The sequence below is a fragment of the Delphinus delphis genome, chromosome 5 (genome assembly GCF_949987515.2).
Source record: "Delphinus delphis chromosome 5, mDelDel1.2, whole genome shotgun sequence".
NCBI lineage: Eukaryota > Metazoa > Chordata > Mammalia > Artiodactyla > Delphinidae > Delphinus > Delphinus delphis.
The window spans coordinates 45,921,245-45,941,045 of NC_082687.1; the positions used below are offsets into that span (position 1 = coordinate 45,921,245).

At 37.8% G+C, this 19,801-nt stretch overlaps 2 protein-coding genes across 5 annotated transcripts in view; one reads left to right on the plus strand and one right to left on the minus strand.

Moving 5' to 3' along the window:
- Positions 1 to 12,514, plus strand: part of CCNI (cyclin I) — a 32,325-nt gene extending 19,811 nt beyond the window's left edge. For 2 of the 4 annotated variants that reach the window (XM_060012323.1, XM_060012320.1), the window contains 5 exons: positions 704 to 832; positions 4,021 to 4,095; positions 4,238 to 4,378; positions 4,680 to 4,910; positions 10,950 to 12,514. In XM_060012323.1, coding sequence (XP_059868306.1) covers positions 704 to 832; positions 4,021 to 4,095; positions 4,238 to 4,378; positions 4,680 to 4,910; positions 10,950 to 11,393 — 1,020 coding nt within the window. In that variant the 3' untranslated portion in view covers positions 11,394 to 12,514. The remainder of the gene's footprint in view (positions 1 to 703; positions 833 to 4,020; positions 4,096 to 4,237; positions 4,379 to 4,679; positions 4,911 to 10,949) is intronic. The other 2 variants (XM_060012321.1, XM_060012322.1) reach the window with 2 other exon arrangements.
- A 119-nt stretch (positions 12,515 to 12,633) lies between these two features.
- Positions 12,634 to 19,801, minus strand: part of SEPTIN11 (septin 11) — a 124,301-nt gene continuing 117,133 nt past the window's right edge. The window contains exon 11 of the mRNA XM_060012314.1: positions 12,634 to 19,727. Coding sequence (XP_059868297.1) covers positions 19,712 to 19,727 — 16 coding nt within the window. The 3' untranslated portion in view covers positions 12,634 to 19,711. The remainder of the gene's footprint in view (positions 19,728 to 19,801) is intronic.

Below are 19,801 nucleotides of genomic sequence, written 5' to 3' on the forward strand. Positions count from 1 at the left end.
AAATACTGCTTTAAAGTGTGTACCTTTTAAAAATTAAGCCTATATCCAGCAGTTTAAAATAATATGTTGGAAGATTAAAATGCCAGTAATGTTTAGTGTTTGTGCAGTGATCTTTGTAATGATAAGTTGGTTCAGGTTAATTTCCCCTTCAATATTCTTTCATCATCTTTAAATGTGTAATTTGTCTCTTGTTCCTGATATTTTTCATTTATTCCTCTTGACTTTAGTTTTGTTTTTAATGGACTGTCATTCTGTTATCATAGTCCATTTGTGTTTCCTAAAATAGTTTAATGGCTATTTGCTGCCTTTGAAAGAAATTCAGTATATTTTCTTATTCTCAAGAATTAAGAAAACTTACTTCCAAAATTACTATCAGTTGATATTAGTGTTACCTAAAATTTAAAACCTCAACTTAATTAAAGTATAGATATATAGTGAGATGACATCGTGAAAATTTTATTTAATAAATAAGAGAATATTGGATATTGATATTAAATGCTATAAGTAGTACATAAGGTTTTATCTTCATTTATCTCAAGTTTGATAGATTTTGAATAAACTTTAAAACATTTTTTAACATATAAATACATATTCCATAGCATTTGCTAACCTTTTATAAACAAGAATTACAAACATATCCTTGATGATAACTTGAAACTTCACTTGTTCACTTTATTTTTATTTTTTAATTGTTCCCTTATAGAATGTTTCTCCATCCCAGAGAGATGAAGTGATCCAGTGGCTGGCCAAACTCAAGTACCAATTCAACCTTTACCCAGAAACATTTGCTCTGGCTAGCAGTCTTTTGGACAGGTTCTTAGCTACTGTAAAGGTAAATATTTTAGAATACACTTACATACAGCTTCTTTTTTGAGGGTTTATATGCTACACCAGGGACTATTAGTAAAATATTCTACAAAGTGGGAAGGAGTGGAAAACCTTCCTAAAGATTATATATATACTTATAAGCTATTGCTTTGAGTTTTCGGAAATGTTTCTAATTATATTCTGTAGTTTTCTTTTGGCTACAAGTATTCATAATTTATACTTAACCTATGAAAGTTTTGATCTCTTGATTTTAATACAAACCATATAGCATTGGCAAAATGTTCAGTCATCTTTTTAACACACTGAGTACTAGTTGTGAACAGTGAATCAGACTAGAAAAGTGTAAGCCTATTGCATATTTTTCTCTGTCACTACTTATTTATTGAATCCCTTTTGTGTAGTTTTCTGAACAATATATAAATACTTTCTAGAGGAGTATAACAAAATGAACTGAACTGTCATAAAATAACTTCATTGTATTTTTGTTAAATGGCAGCATTACAGGTAAGTTTTATGTTGTCCCTATTGCTATAATATATTGTTGGTTATATTATGTGAAATCAGTCATAGTAGGCCCATAACAGATTTAAAGCAGAAAGTCAGCATTTATTCAATAGCAAGGCATGAAAAGCAATTCAGTTGTTATTTGTATGCCTAGGAATATGTAGCTGCAGGAATGATGTATTCAGTGCTGAGGGTGCCGTATTCTTTGTTATTAGGTATAAAAAAATAGAAGCCAAAGAATTATGGAGTGGAAGAATTTGGATGGCCACTCAAGTTACCTTTCTATGTTTCAAACTTCTACTTTTGAGAGTAAAGCAACTTAAATTATAATGACACTAATTGCCTGAAGTCTGGGTTATCTGAGATGCCTACATTTATCTCAGCATCAAGTCCCCCTCCCTTCTCCCTAGTCCCCTACTGTAGCTAATCTCCCTTTCACAGAGAAAGATGCGTTTGAGGTTAGTGTCGTTTCTTGGGTTGTATATTTCTCAAAAATTTTAATGGACTTGTTGTAGCTTCTATCATAGAGAAGATTTTTACTGGCCTTATTATTAAACATTTTAAACAGATTTAGGGGAAGTTTCTGGAACAATTAGAGAATTTTGCCAAATAAAATATCATTTCTTTCATATTGCTTATTTAATGGGTCCTATCATGCTACTAGCATCAGATACTTAGATATGGTTAATCTATATTGAAACAATTCATCTAAAATGTATTCATAGTTTAAAGGTGCTTAAAGCAGACCATTAAAGGGCTACAACAGTGAATGGAACCTCAATCCCAGCTGTGCAGAAGAAGGTACTATGAAATTCTTTAAAAATAATAGACCTCGAGCCCTATCCCAGACATACTGAATCTGAATCTCTAGTAGGTGAGATCTGGACATCTGTATTGAAATAAACAAAAACTACATAGATGATTCTGGTATACATCCAGGATTGAGAACTACTGTTTGTTTAAAAAACACACCCCCACATATTTGCTGTTGGGATTCATTTCAGTACTAAATTTATTATTGGTGCCCTTGATTTGGGGGTTGCATTTCCTACCCAAAGTTGTTAACTGTTGGACTCTTTTCTTTGTAATGAACTCTGATTACCTCAGGGATATGGTTTTGATATGTTGTGTACATGGAGAAATAAGGGAACCTGGAAAACTGTCTTAGCAACAAGATCTGACTTCACTTTCTATATCACTTGTGTGGTGTCCATTAACCTCTGAGACTGTTTTTTCATCTGTAAAAGAAGATATATTTATGGCAGTGCTTTCTAAACAGTAATATTCTGATTAATATTAATGATTATTTAAAAACATTGATAGTATTGAACTAGCTTTATTTCTCATACGGGCAGAGAATTGGAAGATTCCTAGACAGTCTGCCACTTATACTGAGGCACAATGGTCATTAGTTGGCATGTTTATTAAGTAATTAATCAAGGCCATACTCTGGTCATCAGAAGCCTTCCCCAAGGCTTCATGGGAATGTAATATTTAGGTATAAAATAAATGTTGAAACAGGTTTTCTTTGTGTTATATAACTTATCTCTGTGTCATTCAATATAATTGGACTAAATTATCATGGTTATTTATTTGGCTGCACCGAGCAACTGCGGGATCTTAGTACCCTGACCAGGGATTGAACCCAGGCCATGACAGTGAAAGCACCAAATCCTAACCATTGGACCACCAGGGAAATCCCTGTCCTGATTATTTAAAATTGGATTCTGATGCTGGGTTGGCAAACCCTATTCTACCAATGATGTAGAAAGTGTGCCTGCTCATTATAGGTAAGGAAAATAGGCAAATTCAAGCCCTCCTATGGGTGTCAAACCCAAGAAAGGTTTTTTCCCCACTAATTGGTTCTGTATATATTTAGGAGCCTTTCATTCTTATCGTGGATCTTGAACATATAATTTTTTGGGTGAACATTTAATTAGAAAATTTCATCTGCTAGCATCCTATAATTTTTTAAAGCATGTGAAATATATTAATAGCCTTTATTTTATTTTCTCTTTAATTCCCCTAACACCTAGTATGTTAATCTAACTGATATAACAGGCAAAGAGAATAAAACTAGCTTAAAAAATATACAAATATATTTTTAATTTGGGGAATTTTATTAAATAAAAAAATGTCTTGTAAAATCAAGCTCATCTCTGCTGGATAGAAATTAACTTTGGCTAACTAGCATTGGTTGAACTTCCAACAATGGAATGGTCTTAGTATTTCCATAGAGTATAAGGCTGAGGTTATGAAGTTAAAAGTTAGCTCTGATCTAGAAAGCAGTGGGTAGGGGGGCTTCCCTGGTGGCGCAGTGCTTGAGAATCTGCCTGCCAATGCAGGGGACACGGATTCGAGCCCTGGTCTGGGAAGACCCCACAGGCCGCGGAGCAGCTGGGCCCGTGAGCTACAGTTACTGAGCCTGCGCGTCTGGAGCCGGTGCTCCGCAACGAGAGAGGCCGCGATAGTGAGAGGCCTGCGCGCTGCGATGAAGAGTGCCCCCCGCTCGCCACAACTAGAGAAAGCCCTCGCACAGAAACGAAGACCCAACACAGCCATAAATAAATTAATTTAAAAAAATGCGTAGGAATCAGATTAATTGAATTCCATAGAATTGTGTGCATACTTTTAACTCAACTTTTTGAAGAATCACTGAAGTTGCTTTTTCTCTCTTCCCCATTTTAGGCCCACCCAAAATACCTGAGTTGTATTGCAATCAGCTGTTTTTTCCTAGCTGCCAAGACTGTTGAGGAAGATGAGGTAAATATTTTCCTTTAAAGATTAGTCATGTCTCTTTTTTGAAATTATCCTTTTATTTTCTGCTTACCAAAACAAAAACTGAAAAATGAGTTTATTTTTTTCTGTCCTGTCCTCCTGCCCCATCCCCCTTTGCTTTGGATAGAGAATACCAGTACTGAAGGTGTTGGCAAGAGATAGTTTCTGTGGATGTTCTTCATCTGAAATTCTGAGGATGGAGAGAATTATTCTGGATAAGTTGAATTGGGATCTTCACACAGCCACACCATTGGATTTTCTTCACATTGTAAATATACCTGAAATCTTTTAGTTTCTTATTTGAATGTGTAATCCTATTTCAGTAACTTGAAAAGTAGATTGCCCACTCATTTTTTTTGTTGTTGTTCTGATTTTTAGGAAAAGGAAAATTATTGCAATTAGTCAAGGAAAAATGAGAAATTGGGGTGTATGTCAAATCATTGAAGCTAAAATTGCAAACTTAGAAATTGAGTAATACCTGAGGTTACATCAGTTTCTGTATATAGCTTATCTAGACATTTGAGTAAAACTAGAATGATGTTCTTGCGATTTTTTTTTTTTTTTTTTAGTTCCATGCCATTGCAGTGTCAACTAGGCCTCAGTTACTTTTTAGTTTGCCCAAACTGAGCCCATCTCAACATTTGGCAGTCCTTACCAAGCAATTACTTCACTGTATGGCCTGCAGCCAACTTCTGCAATTCAAAGGATCCATGCTTGCCCTGGCCATGGTTAGTTTGGAAATGGAGAAACTCATTCCTGATTGGCTTCCTCTTACAATTGAACTGCTTCAGAAAGCACAGGTAGGTGTCAGTCTAATTAAATAGTGTTCATTTTAAATTTTTTCTCCTATTGGGATACATAGGGTTAGCAGATAGTTATAAAACTAAGAGACATTTTAATCTTGTAATGGCAACTCATTTTTAAGAGTAGAGTATAGTTTTACACACTTTAAATTTATGTGTTAGATGTCTTTTTTTCCTTTTTTAAAGCTCAGATAGTATTTTCTTGATTCTTTTCATCCCTTCTAGATTACTTTAAAAGTAAGATTCTTGATAATATATTCTCCATTAGTTTTGTATGAAGAACATTCCTAGCTATATTTGTAGGTTTCATTATAGTACTTCTGACTTACTCATTTTATAAAAGTCAAGAGCATAAATTGCAAGAAGTTACTTTTTTAGACAAGCAGATAATTTATCGTTGGCTAGAGAGGGAAGTATTTGGCAAATAGAAACTATATTCCTGAAGTTCCAGGACTTTCTGAAGTCCTGGTAGTTCTCACTCTTGCTTAAGATTGGTTAATAACTTGTATCTGCAAATTGATACAAAATGTTAGCAGTCAGTTAAATTTTTTTCAACTCTCTATATAAAAAGTAAAAGTTTAGTGGAGAAAATTCTCATTCAAATGAAAAATTAGTAATGGTGCTGTATGTTAGCAGCAACTTGGAGAGAATCCTTATTGCTTCTATTCATGTCACCAAATAGAACCTACAAGCTTAGATCTGCTGCAAACCATACTCCTCGGCCAACTGAGTCCATAAAAGACTTATGAACCTACTTTCCTTTTAAATATATATGTCCCTATTTATTCTCATTTGGCAGTAGTTATTCTGATTTGTTTCATTGAGTGTTATTTAGAGCAGAGTCTGTTAAATTCTGAGCTTAAAAACATTTTGTAATATAAAAAGAACTAACTTGAGCAAAGGGCTGCAGATACTGAGCTAATAAAACTTACAATTCTATAAAAGAAAAGAGAATACTTGAATTTGGTGTTTTGTAAGATAGTTATAATTGACGATTTTATAGATATGAGCTATAAAAGTTAGCAGACCCAGACATGTAAGGTATACCAGTTCAACCTCTCAGCTGAGAATATCATGCCCTAGTTTGTGAGCAGAGAAGGGCTGAGAGTCTTTTCATAAAAAGAATGACGATGATGGTCAGATCAGTATATCAACTAGAGCTCCGTTCCTCTTACATGTGTCTTGTTCCACTGTTCTTAGCGTGGCTCAGCTTGTTCTGTATCCCTGGGAAACGATGGTAGTGTAACAAAGGCTGTTTCTCCTTTATGTTCTTTTAATTGCATGTGTTAGATTAAAATAATTGAGAAGTGCTTCTTTGCATTGAAATAAATGCTATAATGAAAATAAACCCAAGGAGATAGTTACTGTTTAGTGAGAATTTTTAGAAACTAACATAAACTACCACATAAGTGAATAGTGTAGAACAGAACATTTACTTTGCCTACCTAGAGTGTTGGAAAATGAAGTTGAATATTAATCTTTTACATTAGACTGCAGAAGGAGGGGAAGGGACATAAAGAGAACATCCTACCTCCTACATTTTTCATCCTTTTATTGGAACAAAGGACATATTTCTAAACGCCTCCATGACTTGGTCTCTGTGCCTGTTTCCAATCTAGTACAGAGAAAATTTGCTATATGAAGAGTTACTGTCACAGAGAAAGGACAGGCTTCGAAGCATAAATAGTAAGAATGTAAATAGCATGTACATTCTGTAGCTTTGAGGGCTTGTTCTCTACTGAAGAACACTAGAGAATCTGCTTATTCTCTTTTATAAGTCTTCTGGTGCTAGAAGAAAGTGTTCACTGAAACTGTTTTCCCCAAGTATTATTATTATAAGCTTGGAATTTGAAGGAACCTTCTTAGAAATCATATCATTCAACTCCTTTATTTTATAGCTGCAGTCCAGGGAACCTGGGACTTTCTCAGAGACACACAGAACTTAGTAGCAAAGAAAACTAAAAAAAAAAAACCAGTGCTTTTTCTGTACCACAGAAACCTTGAAGATTCTAGTCCAGTGGTTTTAAGAGTTTCCTTTAGAACTGGAACCCTTCCCTCACCCCCAACAAAATCTTGTACACACACAATCCCAAAATCCTAAGTAGTAAAGTATTACTTTGTAATGTGTGTTTGGGGCACAGGCCTATCAGATGCAGTCCTATATAACATGGCCTCTTCCCTTTCATAAGCTATTTGGACATAGTTTGAAAACCACTGTTCCTTTCTCTTGTATATGTATATAGTTATATTCCACAGACATTTATTGAGAAATCTATGATCAAGGCATTGGGGATACAGTGATTCTAAAAAGTCTCTGCTTCATGTAATAGTCAAGTTATAATAAGGAAGACAATTTAAAACAAGTAAGGTCACAGAACTTCAGAGATTTTGAGACTTGGTTTTAGCAATTCTCTGAAACCCTCGTGGCCCAAATCTGAGTGGCTCCTTATTCTTTAAGACTCAGACATTTTTACCTTTTGCTAAGTTCACCTGTGTTCATGTATGAACACCAAGTCTAATATCTTTGTAATTAGACCCATGACAAGGCCATAGTAATATCAGATGTTTCTCCTGGATTTCTGGTTCTAGTTTAGAAAATTCTTACATCAGATGGTAAGATCATGCTGGAATTACTTCTGACATGTTTCCCAGGGTCCTGGTTTGAGAGGACTGCTTAGTGGTCCATCATAGACATCTCATGCTGTGAGGGGGCCCACTATCACCAACTCTGCCTATGTTCCCTCTGGACTTCAGACGAAGTACAGTGAGTGTTCCCTGGTTTGAAAGGCAAGCTTCCTCTTGTCCCTCCCTGTCCCCTCACTCCCCAGTCCACTGCCCCCATCACCACCCCTCATCTCTTTTGCTACCTGTTGTTGCTCATCATTCTGGGATAGCTAACCCTCTCTTTCCTCTTACCCCTTCTCTCATTGCTCTGCTTCTTTGGCTATACTCATGTTCTCCTCTTTCTGATTGACGTGGTCCACCTTGATTATCTCAGGATGTTAAATCTACCCAGATTAGTGTGGTGGTCTTCCTAGACCCTACTCAGGCACTAGTCAAAGTAGATGTTTCTGCTGTGGTGTAGTTTAAAATTAGAGTATGGAGTTAAGGAAGCAGACCTTTCCCACCAGGGTCTTCTAGTTCTTCTTAAAGGTGCTTAAAATCAGACTACTTACTGTACTGCACGGTATTTTCAGTGCTTTATGCTGTCCATTGAACCTTATGGGTCCATCTGAACCAATTACATCATGCTGTTCTGATCCCCTCTTCCCATCAGTAACCTATTTGGATGTCTGCTCTGTAAACTTTCAGTGCTATTTACCTACCTCCTTGGTGAGCTATATTATAGTTCTGTTTGTTGTTGCAGGGGATGCTTTAAAATGGTTACCGTATTTGAATTTGGGGAGATAGTTAAATGTTCTCTTGACACTCTGCAATCAGAACAAGTTCATTTTAAATCTTTTTATAACAATTTCATTAGAGGACTTGTCTGGTGTCTGAAGTTGCAGCAATTCCAGTATGTGTACTTATTTTGTTTCCTCCACTGCGTCTCAATGAGGACCATATTATTTTTTTTCTTAGAACAAATTTAGGTTGTAGTAGATTAGAAGAAATTTATTTTGATGCATTATTTTAGACAAAGGACTTAACTTGGGTGGAAGTAGAGTTCATTAGATGGTATTGGTTTGCATAATCTTCATTGTCTTTCCAGCCCCGTTTTCTGCCAGTCCTCACCTATAAATAGAACTCCCTATTTACTGTTTTCACAGAGGAAGTTTATAATGACATAAATAGTCTTCCTTTTACTTGAAATACATGTCCTTCTTCAGGATTCTTCTGTGATACTATGCCCAGTGACCAAGGCATTAGAATATTTGTGATATTTTTACTTTTCTAGGCCATTGAGTATCATTCATTTGTTAAAGAACAGTTCATTAAACCTAGGTATACTTACAATAATTTTTACCCTGTAGCCTTCTTTTCACTTACCAATTCCTGTCTTTTTTTCTGTTACCTCTCTTTTGTAGGCTTTTTGAAGAAGCGTGGTACCTGGCCTAGAGTACCAGTTGCCTTAAAGAACTTTGAAGCCCCATCCCTATCCTGTGTGCTTTGTTCCATTGTTTTTAAGAGAGGAAAAGAAATTCTAATACTAGTTAATAATATCTTACCTGTTTGTTAGGGTGTTATCTAGTGCCTTTCAAACTAGGGGGAAAAAATTAGTGAACAAAATAGTAGATATTAAAAATGGTCATTTTCAGGTATAGTTTCTGCAGACATTTTTACCTTTGTACTATGTGATGACTAACACCAGCCTTTCGTCTTCCTTTCCACTGACCTGGGTAACAAGTAATGAGTATATTTAGAGATAAAAATAATTTTGTCACCAAATATGTTCTTGCAGAGCATGTTATTTTCCTTTATTTTCTCTGTGGTATTGCGAAGTCATGCTGTGTGCTACAGGTTTTATAGGTATGAATAAGAATTGATTATATAAAGAATATGTAAGACTGGAAAGTGATCCCCGATAGTTAAATAGTCAGGACAGGCTTCCTGGAGGTGGCATCAGTTAGCCAGACCTGGAAGGAATACGTAATACAGTTTCAACGTGTAGAAACAGGATGAGCAAGGGTAAAGTAAGAAAGGGCAAGATTTGTGCAGAGCAGAGAGCAGACCTGTTTGGCAGGAATGTAGAGCACAAATTGGGATATGGTAGGAGGAAATAAGGCTGGGTCAGATTGTGGAGAGCCTTCTTAATACCGAGCTAAAGAGGTTAGATTATTTCCGGCAGGCACTTGGGGTGCCGCTAAAGAAATTTGAATAGGGAGAAATATATGTTGCCAGAGGAATTCTGACTAGAGCTATAATTGCAGGGAAAGTAAGGCAAAGAGCAACTAATTGGACTCTCTATCACAAGTAAGATTTTGAAGGCCTTCCAGGTACAGTCAGTGGTGCTAGAAACTTAGGGAATAAAAATGAATATGAGGGCTCCCCTGGTGGTGCAGTGGTTGAGAGTCCGCCTGCCGATGCAGGGGACACAGGTTTGTGCCCCGGTCCGGGAAGATCCCACATGCCACGGAGCGGCTGGGCCCGTGAGCCATGGCCGCTGAGCCTGCGCGTCCGGAGCCTGTGCTCCGCAACGGGAGAGGCCACAACAGTGAGAGGCCCCCCGTACAACAACAACAACAACAAAAAAAAACAAAAAAAACCATGATACAGTGCCTACCTCTTGGGATCTTGTAGTCTATAGTAGAAAAGCTTAAATGGTTAAATAGATTATTGTAATACAGTGTAGTAAGTATGATGACAGGTTGATACAAAAACAGATGACCCTGAAATTTGGGTTTGGCCGGGGGTTAAGGGGAGTCAAGGGTGGCTTCAAAAAGGACTGATACCTGAATTATCCTGAAGGATGAGAAGGAATTAGTGAAACTCCCAGATTAAAAACATTAGCAAGAACGTTTTTTCTTATTGTTGTCAATTCTGCTGTTTTCTACAAAAATATAACTTGTCAAAGGTTCCCATTTACTGTTTTAAAAACAAAATAATACTTAAGTTGTTCAAAATTCTTAGTCAGCCTTTCCCCATCCCTTATTTAAATTTTTTCTTGCCTCTGTCTGCTTCTTTAAATGCTTAATGGATTTTATGTTTATCTGTACCTTGGTCTTCACTAAGGAGGTTGGAAGAGAAAAGGAGGGTAGGGTGAAAGGCCTTCTAGACAGGGGAGATAGCCTGAACAGCATATGTTGGAATATATAGCAGTGAACAAAAGAGAATAATTTCAGCTTTCATGAAGATGTACAGCATACAATTGCAAATAAAGAATTCAAGTTCCAAAGAAGTTTATAATACAAATACAGATTTGGACACAATTTCTAAAAATGATAGGTAGGCTGGAGGAGTAGACGAGTTTGAGGTAAAAGATGTGGGGAGAGAAATCTTGGGGGGCAGAGGGCACGGGGAGAAAAAGTGGCCAGCAAAGACGACAGACAGCCTATATTAATTATCAACTTTGTGTTTTCTTTCCCCCGGGCTCAGATGGATAGCTCCCAGTTGATCCACTGTCGGGAGCTTGTGGCACATCACCTTTCTACTCTGCAGTCTTCCCTGCCTCTAAATTCCGTTTATGTCTACCGTCCCCTCAAGCACACCCTGGTGACCTGTGACAAAGGAGTGTTCAGATTACATCCCTCCTCTGCCCCAGGCCCAGATTTCTCCAAGGACAACAGCAAACCAGAAGTGCCAGTCAGAGGTACAGCAGCCTTCTACCATCATCTCCCAGCTGCCAGTGGGTGCAAGCATACCTCTGCTAAACGCAAAGTAGAGGAAATGGAAGTGGACGACTTCTATGATGGGATCAAACGGCTCTATAATGAAGATAATGCTTCAGAAAATGTGGGTTCTGTGTGTGGCACTGATTTATCAAGGCAAGAGGGACATACTTCCCCTTGTCCACCTTTGCAGCCTGTTTCTGTCATGTAGCTCCAGGTGTTACCTTCAAGCGCAAACTAAGGTAGACTACTGTGGGAATGGGAACATGGAAAACAGGATAGGCTGTATAAAGGTATATACCTTACCAGGCTGATTGGAAATGAGCCAGAAAAAAAAAAAACCTGTTGACTTGTATGGCTAATTATAATTCAACATTATTTAAGCACTTAAAGACCAGAAAAAGTGGAAAATTCAAGATCAAAAAATTTTTAAGTAAAAAATTTCTTTGTAGTGTTTGTCAGTTCCACCCTTTTCTCTGCTAAAATGTAATGTAGATTACCCTGTGTCAGAAATTCACGTTCAGTGTTTTTTCTTTTTTAAAGTTCCAAAATTCCTAGCTAGCAAACCTTGTCCCAGAATCCTGATTTAATTTTCCTCTTGCTTTTGCTTGCTGCTTCTTTGAATACTAAATGAATTTTATGCATGTTGACCTATAGCCTGACTTCCACTGATGAGGAAACCCTGAAAATTTATTTTTAGCAATTTAGTGAACAAATTATTTCAGTGACAGCCATGTTTATAATCCATGATTCAAATTCAGCTTAATCTGAAAAAGGTACTTCAAAATTGCCTGTGAATCAGAGTTGGTAACAGAAAAAGGACTCCCATTACCATGTTGATTTTTGTTTGTCTCCTTTCAATTTCTAGAGTTTGGAAACAAAATATTTTCATTTTTATCTTAAATTGAAGCTTAAAAGTGGCATGTGATTAGGACACTCTTAAGATTTGTTGGAAGCATTTTTGACATTTGTATAATAGAATTTGTGATAAAGTTAATATATCCAGGTGCTCACCAAAGAAACATGTAACAACTAAAATTAGATTTAAAAAAAACTGTTCAGTTCACTCATTTATAATCAGTAGGAGAGACTGTCTAGATGTTGGGGCAGCTCTATGATTTGGATCTGTAACATGTAATAACTGAATTCAGTACCCTAGTTTTATGTTAAGCTATTAGGATTTACTTGATAAAAGTTAATCCCCCTGCCTCCCCAGCCTACCTGTATTCTCTTCATGACTTCTGGGTCCTGAGCTCCCTGTGCAGCCTGAAGAAGGTACTGCAGTCAGAACCATGTACTGATTGGTAGCAATAAAAGTTGTCCTTAACCTTTTTATCTCTTTTTTTCCTGCTTGTGAAGAAGTGCAAGTTCTTGATTAGATAGGCACTGCTATTTCAACTACGGAAGATGATAAAAATCCTAATATGCTTGCAGAAAATAAAACATGAAGAAAGGGGGGATTTAAATGTGACTGAGTTTAGGTTTTGACATGGTGGACTGTGACCTTCCAAACAGTAAATTCTTAGCTTAAGGAACTGTGAGGGCAGACACAGACCCATATCTAGATAACCTGTCACTTTTAAGCCACTGATTTTGTTCTGGTTTAGCAGAGCAAGAGTATTCTCCGGTCAGCATTTGACTTTTAAATTCTTTTATGGTAGGGCTGGCTACCTGCTGTAGTCCAGTCAAGGGGGAAACTTACGTGTAAGTAAGTACAGGGAGTAAGAAGGAATCTAGAAGAATGAACTATTTTTGGGGTGAAGACAGCATGAAGCTGGCGTTGCAGACACACATAAAAAAAAAAATCCCACTTATCCTAATCTTCATCTGGTTCTGTTTCTTAATTCTCCTGAATTGTGGGAGCTCCAGGAAGTCCACAACTACAAATGTTCATCATTAAAATAAATGCTACGTAACCCCCTGCCCACTTCCACTTAACAAATGAGGAACATTTTTGTTATGTAGAAAGCTAGGGATAAAGTTGAGTCTAGAATCAGAATATTTCATTTGTGGTCCAGTTGCTACATACAGATGGTACAGAAGTTAGAAATAATATTTTAATTTCTTGATCTTGAGGCTTTCTAATCAAAAATGGATGGTAAGTCCGTTTGGAAAAAAGTATTTTCATGGGAAACTGAATTGGAATGGTTGGGCTGCTGCTAGGTCTCATGCCTCAAAGCTTATTTAACCCATAGATCAGTTAAATGATAGTACTTTGGAGACCAGCCCCTCCTGAGCACCCTTTCAGTTACATCTCCCTGCCACTGTCCCAGAGACCTGCGCTACCATGAGCTCTTTGGCTCTCTGGGGCCTGAACTCACGGACTGAGACAGAAAAAAGCAGAACATTCTTGAACAGTGTGGAACTTTTCATTAAGAATGTTCCTACTGTTAAATTAGATCCTGTTTTATCAGAAACTATTCTCATTAGCCTGTGCCAAGATACCTGTCTTAAATCTTGGCATCACACCACAATTACTCTCTTCCAAGATTTGGAAACTCGAGCTTTATGGATCACGATTGCCTGGTGCCTCCTGGTGGTGAGAAAACCTGTTATTCCACAAAGGCTCTGCAAAGGCAAGGGAATAAACATGATGGGAGAAATTAGTTCTTCTCTAATCCTCCATTCAACAGAAGTGAAAGTGCATGCTCTAGCTCTTGAAGCTCTTACTAGGAGTAGCCGAACAATTACTTGTCTTTCAGGGTTGAAGTTCGTTACCTGTGGAGAACTGAATTTTCTGCAGATGATGTCTTACATTAGTGTGGAGGGGAGGGCTGGGAAAGGAGAGTGCTCTCAAATGCCACTTAAAAAGACTGATACAACTGATTTGTCAGAAATGTTCCTGACACCATGCCTTCGGCTCTGAAAGAAGCTGTAGCGTAGCTCCTCACTTGGCCAAGCTGATGAGAATCGGAGCCTACAGTCCTGCCATTGAGGGAGTTAAGACATTGGCGTCTGCCCCCGAAGAAGTATTCTTTCTTTTCTCCTATGTCATTAGAACCAACACGTATGTATGTCCTGTCTATTCTCTTTACATACCTGGATTTTCAGGATTTCTAATTCACTCCTTTGGAGTTCCTGAAACAAGAAAGTAAGTTGTCCTTGAACATCACTGCCCGAAACAGCACAATGTGGTTCAAGCCACTGACGCTCAGCAGGCATAACGGGGAGCCTTGTTATCTTCATCCTTAAGGTAGTTTGTACATTTCCAACTGGAAAGGGAAGATACTGTGCCAGATGTCTTTCTTCACAACCCTCCTGGGACATAGCAGGTTGAAGATTAGAGAATTGTCCACATAGCCAAGAATTTTTAACAAGGTTCAATTTCCGACTTACCAAATATAAAGGATAAAGCTTTGAGATATGATGTTTTGTCTAACATGTAATTGTTATTTCTAAAGCCTCCAAAATTGTTGAAACTAGCCTTTAAACTGTGTTAACAGGAGAATGTCTCCTATGCTCATTTATAATGTTTTGAGCTTTGGCCACTAGATGGTGCTTTTAGAAAAAATAGAACATCTTTTTAAGTTTCAGGGAGAAACTGGGCTTACTGTGTGGGAATGAGCAGTTGAGCGCTCACCTCTTGTTGCTAAGCAATGCATCAGCATCATTTGCAGTTACAAGTTCACATCACGTAAGCCATAGGAGGCCTGTGTGTGTGGGACTGAGGGAAATTAGCAATATCTGCCATGGTTTGGGACAGATGGTGGCTAAGTATGTCTCGTACCAAAAAAAAAAAAAAAGTTTTGCAAATTAAAAATCCTAATACTCGTTCATTGTTTGGTCCTGCAAGATAACTTCGAATTGAGAATACTTGAAAATAGCCAACTCCCAAAAGCTTGCTGCTTTCATTTTGAGCTGGATCTGACCAATCATTAGGACAGAGAAGATGAAGTACAGGCTTTGTAGCACAGCTTGCATTAAGGAGTTAAAATGAAAGCTTTCCCTCACCATACTGATGAGTTTACAGACCTTCCTTTATTTACAGTGCGGTTACATCCCGATAAACTCATCGTAAGTTGAAAATATCCTTAAGTCGAAAATGCGTTTAATGCACCTAACCTACTGAACATCATCGCTTAGCCTAGTCTACCTCAGATGTGCTCAGAACACTTACAGTAACCTTACAGTTGGGCAAAATCATTTAACACAAAGTCTGTTCTATAATAAAGTATTGAATATTCTATGGAATTTATTGAATACTGAATTGAAAAACAATGCTTCTAAGTGTATCCGTTGTTTACCCTTGTGATTGCATTGGCTGACCGGGAGCTGCAGCTCGCTGCCACTGCCCAGCGAAATGAGCATCCAAACTGCGTATTGCAAGCCCAGGAAAAGATCCAAATTCAGAAATACGGTTTCTGCTTAATGCATATCACTTTCACACTATCATAAAACCAAAAACTTGTGAGTCAAACCATCTTAAGTCAGGGACCATCTGCAGTGGTTTTTATGATGTAAGACCCATGTGTAGCACACAGACATAACTCTCCCTGGGCCATCTCTTGATTATTGAAAAGGTGTCATGAGAGGTAACCAAGAACGTCTTATCAGATAGAGAAATCTGAAGAGAGCACAAAACACTAGTGTTGAAGTTTCCAGGAGGCTGAACCTCTCCATTTCTCTTGACTCTTGAAGTACAACCTTCATAGCAGATCAGATGCCAAAACTGTTGACCTTATTGTGTTACACAACAGTAGGGCAGTGTAGAAAAGCATAGGCCCAGTAAACTGGTTTCTCATTCTCAGAAACAGCTTATTTTGTTAGCAAGAGAACACTCCAGAAAGAAGGGCAACCTTAAGAAAGAAACCACTGAAAAGCAATTGGGGGTGGAGGTGGGTTTTGCTTTTCAGAATACTCTCTCTCACAATTTAGCATAGAAAGGGCTTACCTTTTCTGTTTACCCCCAGAATTTGCTGTGTTTGAGGTATGCAGAGAGACATGCAATTCATAGTGCGTGGCTACATCCACAGTACCTAATGTAGGCCTGGTGCAGTATATAGAATAAAAAAAAGAATGGGGGGGGGGTGTGGGAAAGATGGATGGATATAAATAAAGGGCAAGGAGAGCTAGAACTGCAACTCTTCAGTATTCTCAACGCACGGTGCAGAGAAGGCATGGTTAAGCAGAGTTCTTCGTGGAATGTTATTCCGCACCCTCCCCACCATACACAAGTTTTCTTTTTGACAGGGACCAACCTTGTGATAATAGCCTCTGCCTCCTCTGATCTAGGTGCCATGATTTTGAAAGGAAGTTTCCATAGTGGACTGAAATGCCATTCAACTCACAGCATGCAAATAACTGATTTGAGGCAGATGTGAAGTCTTCATCTGTACCTCCCACGATGTTCCACTAACAACCAAAAGATCTCATTTGTAAACAGCTACCTGTCAGAATAGGAAGGTTGGAAAGCGAGGTGAGCAGATACCGAGGCTCGCAATTAGTCTTTTTAGATTAACACATTCAACCTCTACACCAGCCCTGAGGGTGCCAGTTGTTTGCTAGAGATTGATCTGAAAGCCAGATGGTATCATTCTCAAGGACTAAATACCATGGTCTTAAGGATTCAAGTACAAGGATCTTCAAAATGAGCCACATTGCCAACACTGTCAATCTCCAGGGTGGAAAGATGACAGTCATCTGCAAAGCAAAAGGTTTTGCATAGAAATGTCATTTAAATACAGTGAAAATTATGTACTTAGTTTTTCAGATATCCAGAACTTTTACCCATAAGCTGGGACAATGATAGGCAGAAAAATAACCAAAATAACTAAGAAGGACGTTTAGGTACAGTTGATGGGGAAAAGTATGGTCAAGCCTATTGGGAAGATGACCTAATTTTATCTAACCCAGCTCAGCACATACTAATTCAGATCAGGTCTCTCCTTTATACGTGTGCTGTGCCTATCTCAAGTAGACCATCTAGACCATCAAGTAGACCATCTAGACCATCACTTTTCAGCAATAAGGCCGAGTCTCTATCTGAAGTCAAGTAAGGTTTTTGTTTTAAAGACTATGAAAAATAAAAAGCCTATCACCAATGGAAATAGGTTCAGATGGCTCAGTTCTCCCTGCTTTCCAACAATCTAGCTTGAGATAAACGAGTAGTTTTTATTATTCGTATCTCTTAGTTGGTCAGCCAAGAGAACTTGAGAACCTACCAGTTTTATCAACATTTGAGAAAAGGAACCACCTTAAGTAAAATGCCAAATCAATGGAGGATAGCTGTGTACTTGACCAGTGGTGTCTGTTATCCACTTTCCCTAGATAACTGAACAGAGGCCAACCTGCGTGTAATAGCCAGTTCCCTAGCCCCTCCCATTAAGATGATTACCATTACACTTCCTCCAACATGAAGATTAAAAAGGGAATAACAGAAGTAGATAACACATTTCTCTACTTAAACAAACAAAAAAAATACTGCCTAATTTGCTTTTTAAATATTGCCCCCAAAATGTCTTTACAATCTGATGCAGAATTTACTTTTAAAATATGAGTGATAGGGTAAAGTTGATATTAAAATATTAAAAGGAGTTTAAAAATAAATCCAATTGTTGTACTTAGTAATCACAGTGGTTTCACACAACAGGATGTTCGTGTTTAACTTACAAACCTGACAGTATGTCATGCTGTAGCATCAGTTAAGGAGTTGATACCCACCATCCACGCGCAAACCAGCGGTCACATCATTAGCAAATTTCTGTCCTTACAGATTACACTGTAGTATGGAGGGGATGGCTCTTGACTCTTATATTTTAATCATTTAATGGCTCAGATGAACCTGATTTTATTGCATTTAATAATAGTGTCTTTCTAAGTAAAGAAGGCCCCTTGCCAGCAAGCTCCTCCAATTGGTCTAAATAACCTCTTCCAAGAATCAAATGATTCAAGAAGCAGGGACTGTTGCTTCATCATTTCACCTTTCAACAGAAGCATATGTTACCATTCTTAAATACAAGGGAACACTCTTAAGATCTTTACCAGATGCAATTCACGCCACCAATATCCACCTATTATGGGGCTAAAAAATGATGGAAATAAGCAGACTATTGACAAGTAATGAAATGAAAAGGTAACTTAAAATGCGTGTTCATGCCTTAAAATAGAAATGAATTTGAAAATTGTACCTTGACTACAAAAACTGCACCTAAGAGGTGGCTGCTAATAAAATAGCCTGTCACAAACGAGTCAGCATTAGAACTCACAGACTCAACTGGCAGAAGTGTGTGTGTTTGCATGTGGGTGTATTTTAAGTGATTTCCAGATTTTTTTTTTTTTTTTTTTGCAGACACAGTGGAGTAAGCCACCTGATCAGAACCAACGTTAAGTCACTGTTGCTGTTGTCTGGGACAGGATATGTACTTGTCGGGGGTTTGTTTCCATGGTCCAGGACACAAAAACTGGACACAAGGTAAAGAAGAGCTTCGCAATAAATAAAAAGGCAGGGATGGGCCAGAAAGTTATTTTAAGGTACCTTTAAATATAAATTGAGTCCCAGAGGCAGAAAAGTCATCTACCTAACACTGGCACATTTTAAACATGATTAAGACTTGTAGGTCAAAATCCCAGTGACAGCACAGGGATTTTGTTGTTGTATCTGAGATGAGGAGAGCATCTTAAACAGAATTCTGTGACTTAAAACTTCATTTAGATTTCCCCTTGAGCTTAAAATTGGCATAATTTTGATACCAAAACTAAGTTTGAATAACCAATACATAAAACAGAACTGGCTAAGTAGGAAAATTTTTTTTTTCCAAAACAGAATCCCAAACCCCGAAAACTTAGATGAGGGGTGCAGGTAACAGAAAAAGAGTCAAATAAAACAACAATGGTTCCTGAATTTAAAGGAAGGATGCCCACTTCTCTCTCTCAAGAGGCAGACGGTCAGCTGAAAAATAAAAACATTGTATCAATAGAACACTCCAAATTAAAAAAATGCAGCCATCTTTGTTCATGCAATATCAAATGTTTAGGAAAAAAATCCCAAACTTCAAAACAACCCACAAAGCTAACAAAAGGAAGGAAAATTGTTGCCCCGATCTTATGACCTGATTGACGGTAGAGGGTCCTGATCGGGCTGTTCAGAATGTCACTCATGGGACAGAGGTCTGGAGTTAACATGAGATCAAGTCTGTGGACCCTCAGATTAGGGTCCATGCTGTCTTCAGTCCGTGAGTTCTTGTGTCAGCAGCTTCAAGAACATGACAGCTAAGCAAGAGGATCCCAACACAGGGCTACCTTGGGTTTTGGCCCAAGTTCTCTGTTTCACTCACTTTCCTTTTAAGTAGTAGTATTAGGTATTACTGTTTTTGGTGGTGGTAAGTCACTTAAGTAACCACTATGGGCAGTGGTTTGTAAACAGACATTGACAAATACAAACAGCAGTGCAATATTTGACCCAGACTTTAAAAGAATAGGAGGCGATGGTGGAAATGAGGTAACTCTTCCCCAACACGTGTGAACAGACAGCTCCTGCTCTTCTAATGCTCTATGTCCATTAGGAGAGAGTAGGGCTTGTCAACAGGATGGTTACATAAAGAAGAAGCTACAGAAGAGAAAAAAGAAAGGTTCAGATTCAAATTTGATTCTTAAAAGGCTTAAAAAAAAAAAAAAAAGGAG